The sequence below is a fragment of the Hemicordylus capensis genome, chromosome 3, assembly GCF_027244095.1.
Source record: "Hemicordylus capensis ecotype Gifberg chromosome 3, rHemCap1.1.pri, whole genome shotgun sequence".
Lineage (NCBI taxonomy): Eukaryota > Metazoa > Chordata > Lepidosauria > Squamata > Cordylidae > Hemicordylus > Hemicordylus capensis.
The window spans coordinates 142,390,001-142,408,600 of NC_069659.1; the positions used below are offsets into that span (position 1 = coordinate 142,390,001).

General features: G+C 45.5%; 1 protein-coding gene across 12 annotated transcripts in view; it reads right to left on the reverse strand.

Moving 5' to 3' along the window:
• Nucleotides 1–18,600, reverse strand: part of ARHGEF7 (Rho guanine nucleotide exchange factor 7) — a 159,540-nt gene that overhangs the window by 43,206 nt on the left and 97,734 nt on the right. For 9 of the 12 annotated variants that reach the window (XR_008319854.1, XM_053311162.1, XM_053311158.1 and 6 more), the window contains one exon: nt 4,236–4,325. Coding sequence is in view for 11 of the 12 variants with exons in the window: in XM_053311162.1 (XP_053167137.1) it covers nt 4,236–4,325 (90 nt within the window). In the remaining variant the exon portion in view is untranslated. Of the gene's footprint in view, nt 1–2,303; nt 3,110–4,235; nt 4,326–18,600 lie in introns of those variants that run through there. The other 3 variants (XM_053311165.1, XM_053311166.1, XM_053311167.1) reach the window with 3 other exon arrangements.

Genomic DNA, 18,600 nt, shown 5'->3' on the forward strand with positions numbered 1-18,600 from the left:
ACTCATTTAAGTCTATTTAAATCCAGTTCTTTCTTAAAAGCAAGTTCTAGCATGATATTTTCCTCCATGCAAGTAGTTCTTAAATTATTCCTGTTTTTTATGGAACGATAACTGAGTAGGAGCTATAAGCATTCTCTCTTTCTTGGAAAATGTGAGAATTGTCATTACCATGTACACTGCTCCATAGGAATAATGAACATGATGGAAAAAAATACTATACTTGAACATGCCGTCTGTAGGGGAAGAAAAGGAGAATCTGAAGAGGATGTATGTAGGCTTCTCAAAATAAAAAATGCCAAGAGAAACAGAAAATTAACTATAGAGGCCCCTGTTATAGCAAGTACTAACTGCCTGATTCAGTAAAAGCAACATATAAAGGGGCTCAGACACTCATGCTAGGGGCCAATTCCCGTGTGCATTCTATGGTCTGGCAGACCTTGGAAACAAATTCTATAGCTGTCTGTGTGAGCAACCTTTTACACAGCTGCAGCACTTTTAAGCACACCCAAGACAAGCCCCTGAAAAATAACGTTTGCAATAGTTTGTTTCAAATTTCTAAAGTCACATAGGGAGTTGTGTTAAGCATGTGTGCAACACAGGGCTGACTCCAATGTGGTCATTCACACAACCAAATACTGTGTCCTACCCAGGTTTGGGAGCGGTGTGTGCTCCCAATTTTCAGTTGTATTGGTGCAAACAACTAGTTAGGAGGAGGGAGGTGTGATTGTGTGGAAGCAAGGTAGGAGGAAAAGCTACCCAGCTTTTCCTCCTGCCACATGATCACTTCTTTACTACGGCAGGGTCTTTTCACATGATCAGTTAAATGAATACCCTAATGTTATTTTAGGCTTTGGGCAGTGTTCCTGAAATTCTCTAGTCAATGAAGCCACTTCAATTTCTTCTCAACATGTCCTAAAAGAAGTGGACAGCTGTGCTGCAGGGTAGGAATAGCTAGGTTATTCCTGCCCCCACTTTCTACAAATCTAACTGTTGTGCATTCCAGCATTAAGAGGGGAGGGGGACTGCCTTTGCAGATGGGAGAGACAGGGTAGAAAGAAGAGGGAAAGGCAGGGACAGCCTTGCTGAGTTCACCTTTAAAAAAAAAAAAAAGCTAAGCACTCCCATGCTGGAGATCCACAGCACAAGGAATACACAGACAAACATTTTGTTAAGTATCTTTAAGAACTGGTTCATAGAAGGATACTGGTGACAAGCAGTGGAGAATGTGGCACAACACTAATTGGCTCAAAAAACTCAATATCCACCTGTGACCAATCTGCAGTTTTATTTCATTTGGCCGTGATCAAGCTATGTAGGAAGAATTAAATTCTTCCATTCACAATAGATATGGACAATAAATACAAAGGTTTGTGGACTGTACACGAAAGAAAAGCAAATGTAAATTTGATGTACAATGAACTGATTGTGTGGAAAGACCCTTTGAGAAATACTTTAATTACCCTGAGAGCAGCAGATTGCACCCAGAGTTAAAAGGCATGATTTAAGAACGGGGGGTGGGGGGGAGGGTAATCCAACTGCTAGCCACTTTCCTTTTCATGCCCAACTCCCAAAAATCTTCACAAATCAGAGTTTGTTTTGTTTGAAAATAAAGAACTTCTATCTTACATCCGATACCACTGGTTTTCAGTAGACTGATTCCCTTAGTGATGGTGAATTTGCATTTCCAGAAGCAACACCTCCCAAATGACAAATGGAAGCCACTAGCAGAATTGCCAGAATTGTACTTCAAGGCACAGGCAGAATGTGTACACAGGAGTAAGGACATATTGCAGACAAAGAAATGCCGTTTTGCTAAAAGGTATTGCAATGCTATTATATAGATTCTTGGGTTTGGGGCAGACATAACATTTCCCAACCTCTTAACCTTGATTAAGAGACCGAGGTATATTACATCTACACCAGGCATTATTCCCAAGCCACAAGGCCAAATCCAGTTGCTTTTGTCAGTTTCTGTTAAAATTACATATGGGTAGACAATTAAAAAAAAATTTTTTTTTAACAATATCAGCAGCCTTGAAAAAAGAAGCCGTGCATCTAACTGCTATTATCTTTGTTTTCATTGCGGATAAATGCAAATAAAAGCTTTAGAATTTTGATGTATGCAATGAAAATTATTACACTATGTATATTTTGTAAATATACATAAAGGCAAAAAAGCAAAATACATTTTGCAGCAGTTGTGCATCTCTATAAGCACACATTTGAATAAACGAAAAATGTTTCACAAAACACTTTGCCGCCTTATTTTTTTAATTAAAAAAAATTGACACACACCAACTGAGCACAGTTGTGCCATTTGAAGCTTCAGCAATTTTATTTTATCTTGTCCCACCCAACTACAATCATCCAGAATTCTTGTTACTTCAAAATACGATAGGCCCACAATGAGTAAAATTACAGGACAAAGTTTGAATTAGCCAAGAATCATAAAATGGTCTAAACAGAAAGACAAAAAAAGCAAGAGACAATTTTACCACACTAAACACCAGTTTGTTACTATGGTTCGCAAACAATAAAACGAGAAGACTATAAAAAAGGCCAACAATAAATCCCCACTAATAAATGTGGTCAAATTTCAATTCATAACATATATGAACCGACTCTAATTTATGTTCCATGGCAATAAGTAGAATATTGCCAGTCTAATACAATTGGCATAGAAATGATGTATTCTCAACAATACACATTGTACAAAATCTGACAAAAATGTACACATTAAGGAGTTTTAAGGTATCAATATCTACATTAATTCCTGCCAATAATAAGCAAATAGTCTGACAATTTAGGATCACTAAAACAAAATGGAAACTAGCTTTATAATTAATGGCAAAACTGTGCAAACTGTAAACAAACCAAAGAGTGTATTTTCTTCCTTTATGTAGATGTAATACATGCTGGCAGACTCTCCTGTTAGGTGCAATGCTTTACTTACAATAGAGGATCTCCACCATTGCAGCCTTGTTTAAGATTAAATAACCTGGGTTCCCCAGACACAGTGCAAGTTGGATATATATCTGAGTAATTGAAAACAGCAGCTTTGCTCAACATACAGATATTTACAAAATAGTATAGATATAGATATCACTTTCTGGAATAAAGGGGAATAAGAGAAATATTTTAACTGCCATTATTAGTTTATGTCTCATTACGATTGTCTCTTAAATGACTTTGAAAAGGGGTGTAACTACTTAAATAAAGCTGATACACTAATTGCACTGTACTCCATACCAACACTTACCATTCTCTTTCACCAGGAAGTTTTTGGGCTAAAGTAATTAATGCTACCTACTGTTGAATAAAAACTTTATGCAAATCCATACTATCCTTATACTTGTTGCACCAAAAAGAGAATATATAGGGTGGGGTTAAAAAACTACTGTGCAGATATAACATCAGAAACCAGGATAGCACAAACATTCATTCTAACACTGGAAGTGTTGAATTGAGACAGAAATACTTAGAGCAGCAATTCTCAAACTGTGTGATGCAAGAGAGGCTGAAAGATGCCTTGACTGAACCATTCTATGCCAATGAGAACGGAACATCTCTGTGCCTAGTCCCATCTCTAGCTTTCATACTAAATGGAAGGTGGGATGAAGGAAGGCAGGGGGAGGTCTTCCCATTATTCTGAGAACTGATCAAGAGACTAAATAGCTAGCTTTTTGACTATCAAGTAAACTGCATCTCAAATTTTAATTGGGGGGAAGGGGAAGTGCCCCAGATATTTAAAAGTTTGGGAGATACTGGCATAGAGTCAGGATGACAGATTTCAATCCCCAGTTCATTTACCCCTGAATGGTCCTGCAGTCTTTGCACTGACCTCAACTGGACACATCTATAGCACATGATATATGGCCTGTCAAATTTCTCACAAAAATCCTAAGTAAATTATAGCAGATTTTTCAGGTTTGCCAAGAAATTGTAGTAGCCCTGACTATGGCAGTTCACAAGTCTGATCATCACAGTGTGTGTTTGGACACTGGACCATGGAATCATAGAAATGTGAGGGTGCAAAGGACGAGAGGAAGTCACCTGCTAAGCCTGCTTGTTGCTTTACAGAACAAACTCTGTTCAAAACATAATTTGTATGTATATCATTTCCATCACTCACATCTCATTTGTCAGTCAGTCAAAACACTCTAGGGCCACTAAGTGATATTACTTGCTGAATGAGTAGAACAGCAGTAGCTGTTTTACGTTTTTCTAAAACTTACTTGAATTTAATGTTTGGCGTGTTTTGGCACTTGTGCAGTAAGCTTCAATTACTTTTAGAATCTGAGCATCTTCTTCTAATGCCGCTGTACCTTTGGAAAACAAAAATCAATTTTGATTACATCAATAGTTATTCAACAGATGTTTGTATTCTAAACACCATTTTAAGCCCCAAACAGATAACCACAAAATTTAATTCCGCCACAGGGCCATGATGTACAGTTGCCCCCAAAGACTGATCATGAGCCACACCCGAAACAGATATGCATGCCTGGGATAATATATTAAGTGCCTTATGTCAATATGGCCATGGCATCTCCTGTGCTTGTCAAGGCTATCCTCTTAAGCCTTGACATGATTTGTTGATCCAGTTAATTGTGCACACCCTCACCCAGCAACCAGTCTGTCCAGTTCTGTACTGTGTCCAATTGATCCAGTGGATCAACTATGCACAATGATGGCTGTTGCCAGTACAGTGATGTCAGTATGCATCGCTTCTCCAACATGATACCATTCAAACTATCAAAATCTCTACAGAGATTGTCTCCAACTGAGATAATTTAAGACGCTTGTTCATAACATAACAATCCTATTAGCAACAATCAACCAACTCTGGAGAAATACCTGCTCACTGGGATAATATACTTGTAATCTTGAAAGGGAATTAAAGCACCTCACGTGACTATCGACTTGTTTGTACCGATTTGTACCTATTTTAACCCCTACAACATACAATAAAAAGGGGGGAAAGACTAAATCAAAGAACTAACCAGACTATTCAGATGTCTGTTTGAAGAGTCATACATTTTTTGGACATAGGAAATACACTACATCATTCCTTCTAATACCAATGGCATGGTGAGGAAGAGGGAGTCCACATATCAGGGAAAGCCAGGTATATAAAAAATATTGGTGTGTGTGTTGTTGTTTTTTAAAAAAAGGAGAGGTCAGAATAGATAGATCAAGGGTTGAGCATACACACTGTGTACTGAACATCAGCAACATGGAGGGCAGAGCACATGTACACAGTCTTAGTGGGCTGTTTGCTTGTTTCCCTTTAGCTAAAGCTTAAGGAGAGGGGGGAGGAAAACCAGGGTGCCCCAAATTTAAACCCCTCCACAGGTCTTTTTAAGCTGTCCCTGTTGGAGATGGAGTTCCAGTGCACTGACCTTTTGCACCGACTATCCAAATGGAATTGGGAGTGGAGATAGTGAGTGAGGGTCTCCTAACCTGTCCCTGCTTGCTGCTTGCCTCTATTCTATGGCCCCTGCTATGACTCCTCAGGTACTTCCTGTAGCGAGTCAGTCCTCTTCCTTTCCTCTTAGAAAGCAGATGGAACTACAGGATACTCACCTGTAACGTTGGTTCTTCTAGTGGTCATCTGTACTTCTACACTATGCTATGCGCCTGCGCAGAGACCACATCAGAATATAACAAGCTCAATTTCTCCTGCTTTGGGCGGGAACCCCGTTCCCAGCCGCTCTATGCAGGTGCGCCACTCCTCATCCCCTCAGTCACAGAGTCAAGCTTCAGCAACCCTTGCAGGGAGAACGGAAGGGCGTGTTGAAGTACAGATGACCACTAGAAGAACCAACATTACAGGCGAGTAACCTGAAGTTCTTCGACATGGTCTCTGTCTTCTACACATATGCGTGCATAGCAAGCAAGCACCCAAGGAAGAGGGGGGGAAACAGAGAAAACAGGTAAACAAACAGAAAGAATGTATTTCAGGACAAGCAACTTAGCTGAAAATCTACTGCAGGACACTCCTGCCAAATATAGCATTATTACAAGCTCTAACATCGATGGCATAATGCTGAATTAACGAATGGGGTGAAGCCCAAGTAGTTGCCTAACAGCGCCCAACGGGACCGCCCGATCAAAGGCCACAGAGACAACCACAGATCACAGAGTGAGCCTTCACAGGCGCAGGCAACTGCTTACGGGCCAGTTGATAACACAATTCAGTAGTGGAGACTATCCACCGTGACATGGACTGGGCTGAGACCTGAAGCCCTTTCCGCGGCCCATCGTATAATACAGACAAAGAGGGGGACTTCTTCTACTCAGCAGATCTCTGCACGAAAAAGGACAGAGCCCTATGTACATCCAAACAATGCAACCGCCTCTTCGCATCCGATGAAGAATTTGGAAAGAACACAGGCAAAGTGAGTGGGGACGAGCAGTGAAACATGGACACCACCTTAGGCAGGAACTTGACATCCATCGTGAGTACTACCTTGTCCTTATGGAACTGCAGGTATGGTTGGTCAGCCCACAGGGCCCAGTGACATGACTGGATCGTCTGGAAACAAATGTTGCAGACCTTTCAGGAAACTTTTAATCACCGGATCTTTGAACCACGAAATCTGGTCAGCGGGAGAATGGGCCACAATGACAGCCAAATATACCTTAAGGGAGGCAAGTTTAAACCCAGGTTCCTTAAGAGACAACAGACAATTACAAATGTCCTATACAGACAGATTACAGGTATCAAACCCATGCAGGTGGCAAAGGACACAAAACGAGTCCACTTATGATTATAAGACTTCCTTGTATACTGCTTCCTAGCAGCCACCAACACCTCTTGTAGTCTCACGGGGAGGTCGGGAGGACCTGCCACACAGTCAAGTGGAGGGACATCTGGGTGTAGCACCCGCCCCTGTTCCTGAGACAACAGGTCTGGCCAGACAGGTAGACGTCTCGAGTCCACCGCTAGGTTCATTGTGGCCAGAAACCAAGGCCTCCTGGGCCAATCCGGATAGCCTTGGGTTGATCCACCCGCAGCTTGTGCAGGACTCTGGGAAGACGCGGGAATGAAGGAAACACGTATAGGAGAGGCCCTGCCCAGGACCGGGCAAAGGCATCTCTTGCAGAGACCTTGCCCACTCCCTCTCTGGAGCAGTAGAGGGGACATTGATCAGTTTTCTGGGAAGCAAACAGGTCCAGACTTGGAACCTCCCAATCCACAAAGATGTCCCTCAAAACACCCTGATGCAACATCCACTCGTGGGAGACCACGGTTGACCTGCTCAGGGCATCTGCCTGAACATTTAGGACACTGGATATGCTCTGCCTGGGACAACACCCGTTGTCCAGGCACTAATGACACAGATCCATGGCCAGAGACAGAAGGCTCCTCGAAGAAGTGCTGCCCTGACGAATGAGGTAGGCCTTCATCGTTGTATTGTTGGTCTGAATTAGTACCAACCAGCTCCCCAACAGGGGCAGAAAACCTTTGAGCATGTTGAAAATTGCCAACAGCTCCAGAAAGTTTATGTGTTGCGTCCGCTCCTCTGGAGACCAGTGGCCACTCAGATGAAGGCCATCCAGGTGAGCTCCTCAACCAAACTCCGAGGTGTCCATCATGACCACTGGGGAGGGAGAAGGAGCCTGGAAAGGGACACCAACACTTAGGTGGCTGACCTCCATCCACCAGTGGACTGCCACTCGTACCCCCGGAGGAAGCGAACGCTGAAGATGACCTGGATCCCAAAGAGGATTGAAGACATCCAAAAACCACCTCTGAAGGAGGCACATCTGAAGACGTGCGTGTGGTAGAACATAAGCGCTGGACACCATGTGGCCCAACAGGCATATGGAGCACAAGGTTTGCAGGCCTCTGGCTGAGAAGACCACCGCCAGTCTCCAAAGAGTCTCAATCTGGGCCTCCGGGAGGAAGACCTTTTCCAAGGCCATGTCAAATATCAGTCCAATCCACCGAGTAGGTTCCATATGAAACTTTTTGAAGTTTATCTGGAACCCCAGCTCCTGAAGGATATCGATCACGATCTTGAGGGCCTCCAAGACCGCCTGTCTTGTACTCGCCACGATCAGCCAATCGTTGAGGTACGGATGTACTTGCAGGCTGTGCTCCTGTAGGAATGCCACCACCGGGGCCAGGGACTTCGTGAAAATGCCAGGAGCAGTAGTGATTTCTGGAAGGCTGGCTTATTGTGTTGTCCCCCCGATTTGTGTCTGAGGGGGAACTTGTTGTTGCAAAAGGATCATTTGGAAGGCGACTGGTGGGAAGCCAGCACTCTCTGCATCTGATGAGGCAACCATTTGGAAGTTCTCTTTAGCTTTGGTGATGGAGAGCTAGAGGACATGGATCGTGCGGTGTTCCATGACTTTTGCACTTTCTGGAGCATGTCATCGGTTTGTTCCGAGAACAGGCTAGAGCCCTCAAAGGGCAAGTCCTCCACCCTTGTGTGAACCTCATAGTGAAGGCCAGATTACCTAAGCCAAGCGTGGCGTCGAAGTGCCACCGACGTGGCCATCACTTTAGCAGCACACTCCATGGAGTGATGGGCAGAATACAGTTCTTGCTTGGAGACTTGCACGGCCTCCTTCAGAAAGGACTTCACAGGATCCCACTTATCTGAGGAAGGAGATCCAGGAATGGACCCACTTTCTCCCACAAGAAGTGGTTATATCTAGCATTATATGCTTGATAGTTTGCCACACGTGAGTGCAAGGCTGCAGCAGAATAAAGTCTTCTCCCAAAGGAGTCCAATTTCTTGTCCTCTTTATCACCTAGGGTCAACTGTCTATGACCCCTGGACCTCTGCAAAGAGGCCTCTACAATGATAGAATTCAGGGTAGGGTGACTTTTCAAAAAGGCTGTATCCTCCCGGAATTGCACCCTGTAAAAGTTCTCCAGGCACCTATTCGGCTGAGAGAGCGTATTAGGCTTCTTCCAGTGGGTTTTCACCACTTTCAACAAGGCTGGGTTGAAGGGCAGGGCAGCAGGCACCTTGGCCTCCGAGTCAATCAGGCTGAACAGGGGGTGCAGCTCCCCTTCTTGAAGGGTACAGAGATTCACCCCCAGAGCTGATGCCATACGGGTCACATAGGCGGTATACATTTTCAGGTCCTCCGACGGAGAAACTGGATTTGAATCTGAGTGGAGATTAAGCGGGGACGAACCCGGGGAGACAGCCTCCAAGTCCTGCAAACTATCCTCGCTGTCTGACATAGGATCACCTGTGACTGACTGGTCCTGAGGCACAGGGGTAGATATGATGGGGAACCAGGCATATCAGCTGGGTGGGCCAGGGCTGGGACCGAAGTTTCCGACAGTGACTACCGAACTGGAACTGTCTCTTGGTGCGGCTTCGATACTGACATGAGCTCCCCAGCGCAATCCTCTTGGTTCCAAGTCGAACGACGTGGAAAGCAAGAACACGGTCGCCCCTCTGCATGCGTGGGGGGCATCCAGGCAGTGCTCGGTACCGAAGGCTGCCGATGCTCAAGGTCTTCAGGGTGGCGAGACCCATAATGGGACTGACCATAGTCTGAGCAGTCCGAGCTGCTGTCCATCCGGAAGCGATCATAGGAACCAGGGTCCTGACGTCAGGAGCTGTAGACATGCTCAGATTCCAAAAGAGGGGAACGATACTCCATAATGTGATAACGACCCCAATAATCCCAAGACAGATCCTGCTGATACGCCGAGGATCACTCTTCTTGGTATCAAAAACGTATTCCTATGTCTAGGAATCCACGGACCTGTGGGATCGAACTCAGGTGGAGCGTTGTCTTCTTCCTCAGCCAAAATGCAATCGGGTTCCCCTGCCGCAACCAAGTCCAAATCTCCCAATGGCACAGGTGAAGCAGAACGCGCCAATACCAAGGGGTTTTGCACGGAGCAGAGCGACGCTGTCTTGGCCTTCTTAGAGGTCAGGCCCGACGATTCCTTGGTGTCCATTGATCCCTTCCACTTAGGGATGTGGGTTCGATCTTGAGCCATTGGGGAGTGCTTCTGAGTCTTAGCCTTCTTCTTCTTTATCTTCACCCCCGACAAATTCAGAGGAATCGCAAAAGCTGTCTGAGGCTAGTAAGATGGGAGCTGCTCTGACTGCACCCTATTGCCTGACGCTGCCGAAGGCCAAGTGTCCAAGTGCGACAATCCCAATATCAGGACCGGGTCCTCCACAGTATCGACAGCCGATCAGTCCACCGACATTGAAGCAGCCATTTTCAGAGAATGTTTCACTTTTAAGGCTTCCGAAGAACGGAGAGCCAGATCCCACAGGGCAGCATGTAAGCGAGAAGCCCTATTTCTGCGAGCCTGCTTAGTAAACTTCTGGCAATGCAGGCAGGTCTCGACAATGTGGGACTCCCGCAAACACAAGAGGCACTCTGTGTGCATATCGGGGGAGGGAAGTGTCGATCCACAGCAGATAAACTTTTTAAAGTTCTTTGTACCCAGCATACATACCGAAGACCAGCAGGCCACGATGCTCAATGCCAGCTGGGACCAGAGCTTGAAGGAAAGACCATCAAAAGAAAAACGCAAAAGTGAAAAAACGCAACTGCGCAAAGAGAAAAACAAAGGAAAACTAAAGAAAACAGGAAAAGAACAATCAGACTACCAGTAGCTGACCTGCTGAGCTAAAAGACACCACGAAGTTCACTGAAGCGTGGACGAAGAAAGACTGAGGGGATGAGGAGTAGCGCAGCCGCATATAGCGGCTGGGGTGGGGTTCCCACCTATAGCAAGAGAAATCGAGCTTGTTAGATTCCGATGTGGTCTCTGTGCAGGCGCATAGCCCGTATGTGTAGAAGACAGAGACCACATGGAAGAAACGTCTCTCTCTCCCTACTTATTCATTATGTAGCTGACAGATAGGATAGGTCTTTCCTATCTCAAATGTACTTCACCAATACATCTATTTAGCTTAGATTGTACAACAATCTCCATGTGTGTTCTTTAAACAACGGAAACAATATTGTTTTAAAAAAATTTAAATTGTTGTTTTAAATTTCTTGTTTTTGTTTTTAACTAATGTTTTATCTTGTTGTAAACTGCCCAGAGACGTAAGTTTTGGGCAGTATAAAAATATGTAAAACAAACTAAACTCTAAACTCTAGTAAACCGTTGTAAACCCTAGTAAACCGTTGTAAACTCTAAACTCTGTAACTCGAGCGGGTAGCTTCTTTTGGCGCTTTGCTAAGTAATCACAAACCCCAGCAGTCCCAGCTTACAGAGTTCACAAAAAGCTTATAAAGGATTTGGAAGGTCCTTTTCCTCCCAAAAGGCTACCATACAGTAGAGGGAGTAAAAATCCCACCACCCAGCACTGAACCATTCAGGTTTGGAGTTATGAAATGGTAGTGTGTCCTGCTCTGAGCATTACAAAGCATGAAAATAAGGAAAGGTTGGGGCGATGGGGGGTGAGATTCTAGACTGTCTCAAAACTGCATTTCGGTTCTTAATTTGGAGTTGGCTAGAAAAGCAAGCACTGAACTGCTCAGGCTGAAAATGTGCACTGCAAAAACAGGTTGCTTATCTGTAACTTATGATCTCTGTTGGGGTCCAACCATGGTCACTCACAACTGGGTCTTCTGCACCTGCACAGAAAACCATGGCAAAATCCTTAGCTCCGTTTAGGTGCATGCTGGCCCTTTAAGGCATAGTGATATTGGAGCCTTAAAGGGTTTCTATAGTACCAGCAGTAGAGCGCCTCCATCTTTGGTTACTGAAGCAGCCATTGTAAAGAGACTAACATCATCCAGAGGAGAAAAGATACCAAGCATCACAGCAGCACAGGTATGTAAACAGGATAAGCAAAAAAATAAGCTAGTAGAGTGGACAGCCGGGTGGGTGTTGTGAGCGACCATGGACCCCCACAGAGATCATAATTTACAGGTAAGCAACCTGTTTATCTCTGTAGGGGTCCATGGTCACTCACAACTGGGTGAGTGGCTAGCTCCCGTGTAAAAAGGAGATGGGTACTAGCGGTTACAGTACTTTTTTTAAGACCACCTGACCAAAATTGGCCTCTGAAGCAAATTTTAAGTCCATGGCATAGTGTTGGACAAAGGGCAGGTCCAAGGATCAGGCAGCAGCCCTGCAAAGCCCTTCATGCTGATGCCCAACATGTGGGCAGCTGAGGTGGACTTGGACCTAGTGGAAAGCACCCTGATCTTGGAGGACAGCTGAATGCCTTGTTTATAGCAAAAGAAGATCAACTGAACTAGCCAATTCGACAATCTTTGTCTTGAGATGGCAAGGCCTTTACTTGTCCCCATATAGGAGACAAACAGTTTGTTTGACCACCTGAATGTCTTAGTGTGATTCAAAAAATAAAGCAGACACCTTCTGATGTCCAGGGCATGAATAAAAGGGGCATAGAAGGGTCACAGAAAAAAGGTAGGCAATACAATGTCCTGGTTAATACGAAAATCTGATACAATTTTCAGATGGAAGTTAGGATCCAGGCGAAGGAGGACTTTGTCCAGATAGAACTTGGTATAAAGGGAGTCCGCCCGCAGGGCAGTGTGTTTGCTGACCCAACTTACTGAAATGATGGCAACGAAGAAGGCAGTTTTCAGACACAGCAATCTCATGGAGGCAGACAGCAATGGTTCAAAAGGGGCCTCTGTAAGTGTGGACAGTACAAGTGAGAGGTTCCAAGGCTCAATGGGTGCCCACACCAGAGGATACAGGTTATTAACCCCTTTAAGAAAACACCTGGAGGCAGGATGGACAAAGACAGATTTACCATCCCAGCCTTGATGGTGTGCTGATATGGCAGCCAGGTGCATCTTGATGGAGATGTTGGAAAGTTCCTGCCCTTTGAGGTGGGAAAGACAGAGGAGTATCTGCCTTATGGAAGCTTGGAGAGGATCAAAGCCTTTTGACAAAGCGTAGGATGTGAAACACTCCCATTTGTATTTGCAAGACTTTCTCATAGAGGTCTTTCTTTCGTTCAACAGGATACTGTCTAGAAGTTCAGCCTTCATGCCATCAGTGATAAAGATCTCAGCATGTGGTGGAAGACTTGACCCCCTTTTTTTGTGAGATTTCAACGAGGCGGAAGGCGAAGGTATTACCCCTTGCACAGCCGTAGAAGAACTGGGAACCATGGTTGCTTGGGCCACACCAGAATGCATTGAATGTGCTCCTGGAGAATCTTTCCTATTATCATAGTCAACAACGGGAAAGGAGGAAAAGGGTAATAAAGCCTGCCCTGCCAATGCAGTTGAAAGGCATCTCCCATTGATCCCATGCCAAGGCCCGCCCTAGAGCAGAATAGAGGACACTTAGCATTATTCACTGTGGTGAATAAGTCCATAGATGGACTAGCCCATGAAGCAAAGAGATCCGACAGAACCGTGTCAGTAAGCTCCCACTCATGGGAAGGGGACTAAGGGAATCAGCCAAGGTATTATCCTCCCCCTTGATATGGATGGCAAGGTTGTTCAAAGACCTGGAAACAGTACCCCTTGGTGGTTCAAGTAGGCAAAAGCCGTAGTATTATCAATATACACTTGAACCATTTGGCCCTGGAAGATGGGTAAAAATGCCTTAAAGCCCAAGAAAACAGCCAGGAGCGCCAAGAAGTCAATGTGGAGTTCCTTTTGCTGGGGACTCCACAAACCTTGCATGTTCAGAGACCCACAGTGAGCGCCCCAGCCCAGCATGGATGCATATGTAGTAACCAACACAGTGGAGTCTGACAACTGAAAGGGAATCCCTTGCATTAGGGATTCAGGCCGAGACCACCATAGTATATCACATAAGATATTATCCAGCACCACTAACCTCTTGTTTTGGCTGTCTAGAGTTGGCTGGAAGACAGATAGCAGCCAGAGTTGCAGTCTCCTCATCTTGAGGCGTGCATTTTCCACTGTCATTGTACAAGAAGCCATCAGGTCCAACCACCATTGGATGGAGTGGACTCGCTGACTGGGAGTAGATTGGAAGGTGGCCACCATGGAGCAGATAGCCTGGATACATTCTGCAGGTAAGTATGCATGTTTCTCGCCTGCATCCAGCACTGCCCCAATGTATTGCAGAGTCCTTTGAGGAGTCAGAACCAATTTTTCCAGGTTGACAGTGAGTCCCAGATCAGCCAGAAGAGAGTACCGTAAGTTGCAACTTGAACTGCAGAGTAGGCTTGTCCCTTTCTGTTAAAAGCCAGTCATCCAAATAGGAAATACCAGATACGCCTTGAACACGCAAATAAGCAATGACAGCCGCCATACACCTTATGAAGACCCGAGGGGGCGGTACAGAGTCCAAAGAGGAGCAATTTATACTGGTAAGCTTGAGTGCCCAAACAGAAGTGTAAGAACCGGCAGTGTCGCAGACGAATAGATATGTGGAAATAAGCGTCTTTGAGGTCTAAAGACGGAAACTACTCCTCCTCCCACAAGAGAGGCAAGATTGACTTCACAGTTTGGACAAACTTGTTCAACTCTCTCAAGTCCAGGATGGGGCAAAGGCCACCATCATGCTTGGGGACCTGAAAGTATCTTGAATAGAACCCAGCATGCATGGATGAAGATGGCACTGGTTCTATGGCATCCTTTTGGAGAAGCAAAGCTACCTGTTCTTCAAGGAAAGGAGCAGAGAGGGTGTATTTTATGCCCACATGGGCAGGGAAGGAGTCAAATTTAATGGCATAGCTGTCACGCATTACATGTGAAACCCAGGTGTCTGATGTAATATGACACCAGGAAGGTAGCTAGGGGGCAAGGTGGATGTCAACTGAAGGGAGAGATAAAGACATTTCCAGGTCAGAGATCTCAAAAGGGCTGCTTAGGCTGATCTTGGGCCTTCAATTTTTGCTGGTCCTTTTGATGCTGGTGGAAAGGGTGCCTGGAGTATTGTCTAGATCCCCCTCTGTAAGAACCTCTTACCTGTGAGCAGTGAGGTTGGTACCGTTGCTTAAATGGAGGCTGACACCTTTGGTGGTATGAGGATGACTGCTGGGATTGTGCAAAAGTCCTGGCTGTAAACCGAGATTTTTTCAGGCACTCCATGGTCTCATCTGTGTCCTTAGAGAACAAGCCCTCCCCATTGAAGGGAAGGTTTTCTATCTTTTCTTTCATACCCGGCTCCAGTGCCGTTGAACGAAGCCAGGAATGGCGCCGCAGCGCTATGAACTCAACCAGCACCTTTGACTCAGTTTCCGTGAGGTGCTTGGCAGTGCTCAGTTGTTGCCAAGTTAAGTCTGCCGACTTTGAAAGGGTCGACAAAAACCTGCCCTTAAAGGGCTCAGGCAAACCTGCCTCCTCTATCATTGTCACATACAGACCGTTGATGCTTGGACATACAGGCCATGTAATTAGCTACTTTGAGGGAGAGACAACCTGACGAATAGAACCTCCTGGCTATGGAGTCCAGTATCCTCCCTTCCTTGTCCACTGGCGCTGAGAGCTTCCACGAAGATCTGGAATGAAGCGCACAATCAACCACCAGTGAGTTCAGAGCGGGATATTTTAAAAGGAAAGGACAAGAAGCCTCCTGAACACAATACAAATTCTCAAGTTTTTTGCATGGCTGTGTAGCCATCACTGGGACCAACCAGGCGGTTTTAGTAGCCGCCACCAATGACGTCAACATTGGGAACGCTGTAGGTTATGCCACAGAGGAGCTAGAAAGGTAACTAACTATACACCGGGTCTCTTACTGTGTCCTCTGGTAGAGGAATCTCAAGGCCCAAGGCTCTAGCCATTTCTTGTATCTGTGCACAATAGGACTTGGTCTCTTCTGCAGGGGAGTTCGAAGGTCTTTTGCCCACATTATCATCTGGTGAAGTGCCCAGAGGGACCTCTGAGACATCGTATTCCAGATCCAAGACCTAGGATGATTTCCCATCTGAATCAGGATCCTGGAGAAGAGGATCAGCGGGGTTTGGAAGCAATGGTGTAGCTGGTGATCCTGTGACCAAAGGTGGATAGACAGGTTCTGGCAGCCTAGGCTGCGCAGGAGGCACTGGCCGGGAAGGCATATATGGGGCATCAGGAGGTGGCACGACAGGAAAAACCAGGGTCGGTGTAGCAACGGTGTAGCAGGCCCTGAACGAACAACTAGTTAGAAAGAACACATTCCAAATCCAGAATGGGTTCCCAAAGGTGCATCATCTTCCACAGTCTATAATCCTCAAATTCATAAGGGAGCGCCAGAGAACCTAGAAGAGGACAAGTATGAGAACGCTCTCTGCGCCTGAGGTGAGGTTATTCAAACACCCCTGGTCAAACACCATGATCCAATGGACCACACTGAGCCCGCAAAGTGGTAGCGTTCCCTAAAGGGTAGCGCTGAAGGGCATTATGGGGTTAAGTTGGAAAGGATGCCAGTAGGAGTTCTAGAGCCTGGTAAAGGAGAGTTAGACTCTTCCACTTCAAGGCCTTGTGAAAGCATAAATCCTTTGAACGTGGAATAAGAAGGAGTCAAACTCACTGAGCCTACGAGTTTCTCCAGTTCCTGGCACAGCAAATTCTGAAGAGCTGGTGATTCCAATGAAGGTGTAATCAGGACTTCTGTCAGGTGCAGTGGAGACTGCACTGGTGTAACATTATGGGAGATTAAAATTGGTGACATTGGCGCCGAGCAAATCAGTGACAAATCATGGGAAACCATCAACAGAAACTGAATTGGCGTTGGCACCAGCTCCGACGGCGTCACCTGTGTACCCAACAACGCTGGTGTCGAGCATTCCGGAGCCAAAAATTTAGTGAACGCCAAGCACCCCAGAGTCGAAGGTTGGTGTCTTGCCGTGGTTGGCGTCATCTTGCCGCTGTGCCTCGATGCCAAAGGGGTCGGTGCCGGAAGAGGCAAATAAGAGACTCCTGGCTGCATGGACCTTCACGCAGGTAGAGGAGTCTTCACCTGCGCCAAGGATAAACTCTTTGATCCCGACACCAAAGGAGACTCAAGCAATACAGGTTTAGGCCTGGTCAACGACTCCCGATACTGAAGGTGACTCAAGGCCTAGTCAACAACTCCGACGAGCCATGCTTCTTCTCTTTCTTCTTGTGGGTCCCGACATGCTGAACGATCCCGCTCATGTGTTTTTCTCACCCCCTGTCCAACGCCTTTGTAAAAGTGGTGGGTGTGGATGGCGGGTTCAGGCTCGGGGTTTCTGGCCGAAGTATATTTTCATATATTGAAGCTTTTAAATGAAGTTCACGATTTAGTCGTGTCTTCTTTTGAAAAGAAAGACACATCTTACACTACTACTACTACTATTATGAATATTTATATACTGCTTTTCAACCAAAGTTCATAAAGCAGTTTACAAACACGCGCTTGTGTTATGTGAGTTTCCCAAGCAAATGAGGAAATCAGCATGCCCATCAGATGAGGGCATCGTGCCTTTACAAGTGGAACAGTGCTTGAAGTTTTTAGATGTAGACATAAACAGAATCCAAAAACGGAGCGAGGTCAATCCAAAAATCCGAGATAGAAACAAATCTGAAGGGGCTAGCAAGCTGAGTCCAGAAAAATGGTATGAGTCAATTCCAGTGGGTTAGAAACAGTCCAGATAGCAAATAGAGATAGTCAGAAAGAACAGTCCAAAGTCAAAACCAAGAATCAGTCAGAAAAAACAGCTCTTACAGGATCCAAGGGATAGGAGCAAATTCCTCCTGAAGCAGCGCGAGCAGCGGACAAGAAAGAACTGAAGAGGGAGGCGCTCTATTGCTGGCACTATAGATACCATTTAAGGCCCCAATATCACTACGCCTTAAAGGGCCAGCATGTGCCTAAATGGAGCTAAAGATTCTTCCATGGCTTTCTGCGCAGGCACAGAAAACCCAGTTGTGAGGGACCATGGACCAGTATAGAGATCATGTTGCTACCATTCTCTCCATGTGGAGCCAAATCATACGCATGTTTATTTTGCATAAAGCCCTGCAGAGTTCATAGGAACATAGGAAGCTGCCATATACTGAGTCAGACCATTGGCCTATCTAGCTCAGTATTGTCTTCATAGACTGGCAGCGGCTTCTCCAAGGTTGCAGGCAGGAATCTCTCTCAGCCCTATCTCTTTCCAGAATAGCTCCATCCCCTGAGGGGAATATCTTCCAGTTCTCACACATCAAGTCTCCCATTCATATGCAACCAGGGCAGACCCTGCTTAGCTAAGGGGACATGTCATGCTTGCTACCACAAGACCAGCTCTCCTCTCCAACCGGGCTTATTCACGAGTAAGTGTACACAGAACTGTGGCCATGGAATTTAGAAAAATATTTGAAACAATTCCAGAGAAACAATACTGCTTCAATGGGTACAGACAGAAGCACATTACAACTACAATCCTATGCACACTCATCTGGGAGTAAGTCTAATTAAAAGTGGGCTTGCTTTTGAACAAACATGCACAAGTCCAAATTGCAAGATGCATAACAAGGTATCATCCCTAGCTTGCTTGCTTATTTATTTGACATATTTCTATACCTCCCAAAACTTTTGTCTCTTGGCTGTTTACAATTAAAATCATTTAAAACCCAACATTAAAACTATTTAATAATTTGGATTAGTGCATAGCAGTACCAAGCTAATAGACCTCTTTGAGGTGGGGGTGAATCTGTACAGTTATGCTTTGCATGGGAAGGTGAGGCTTCCGA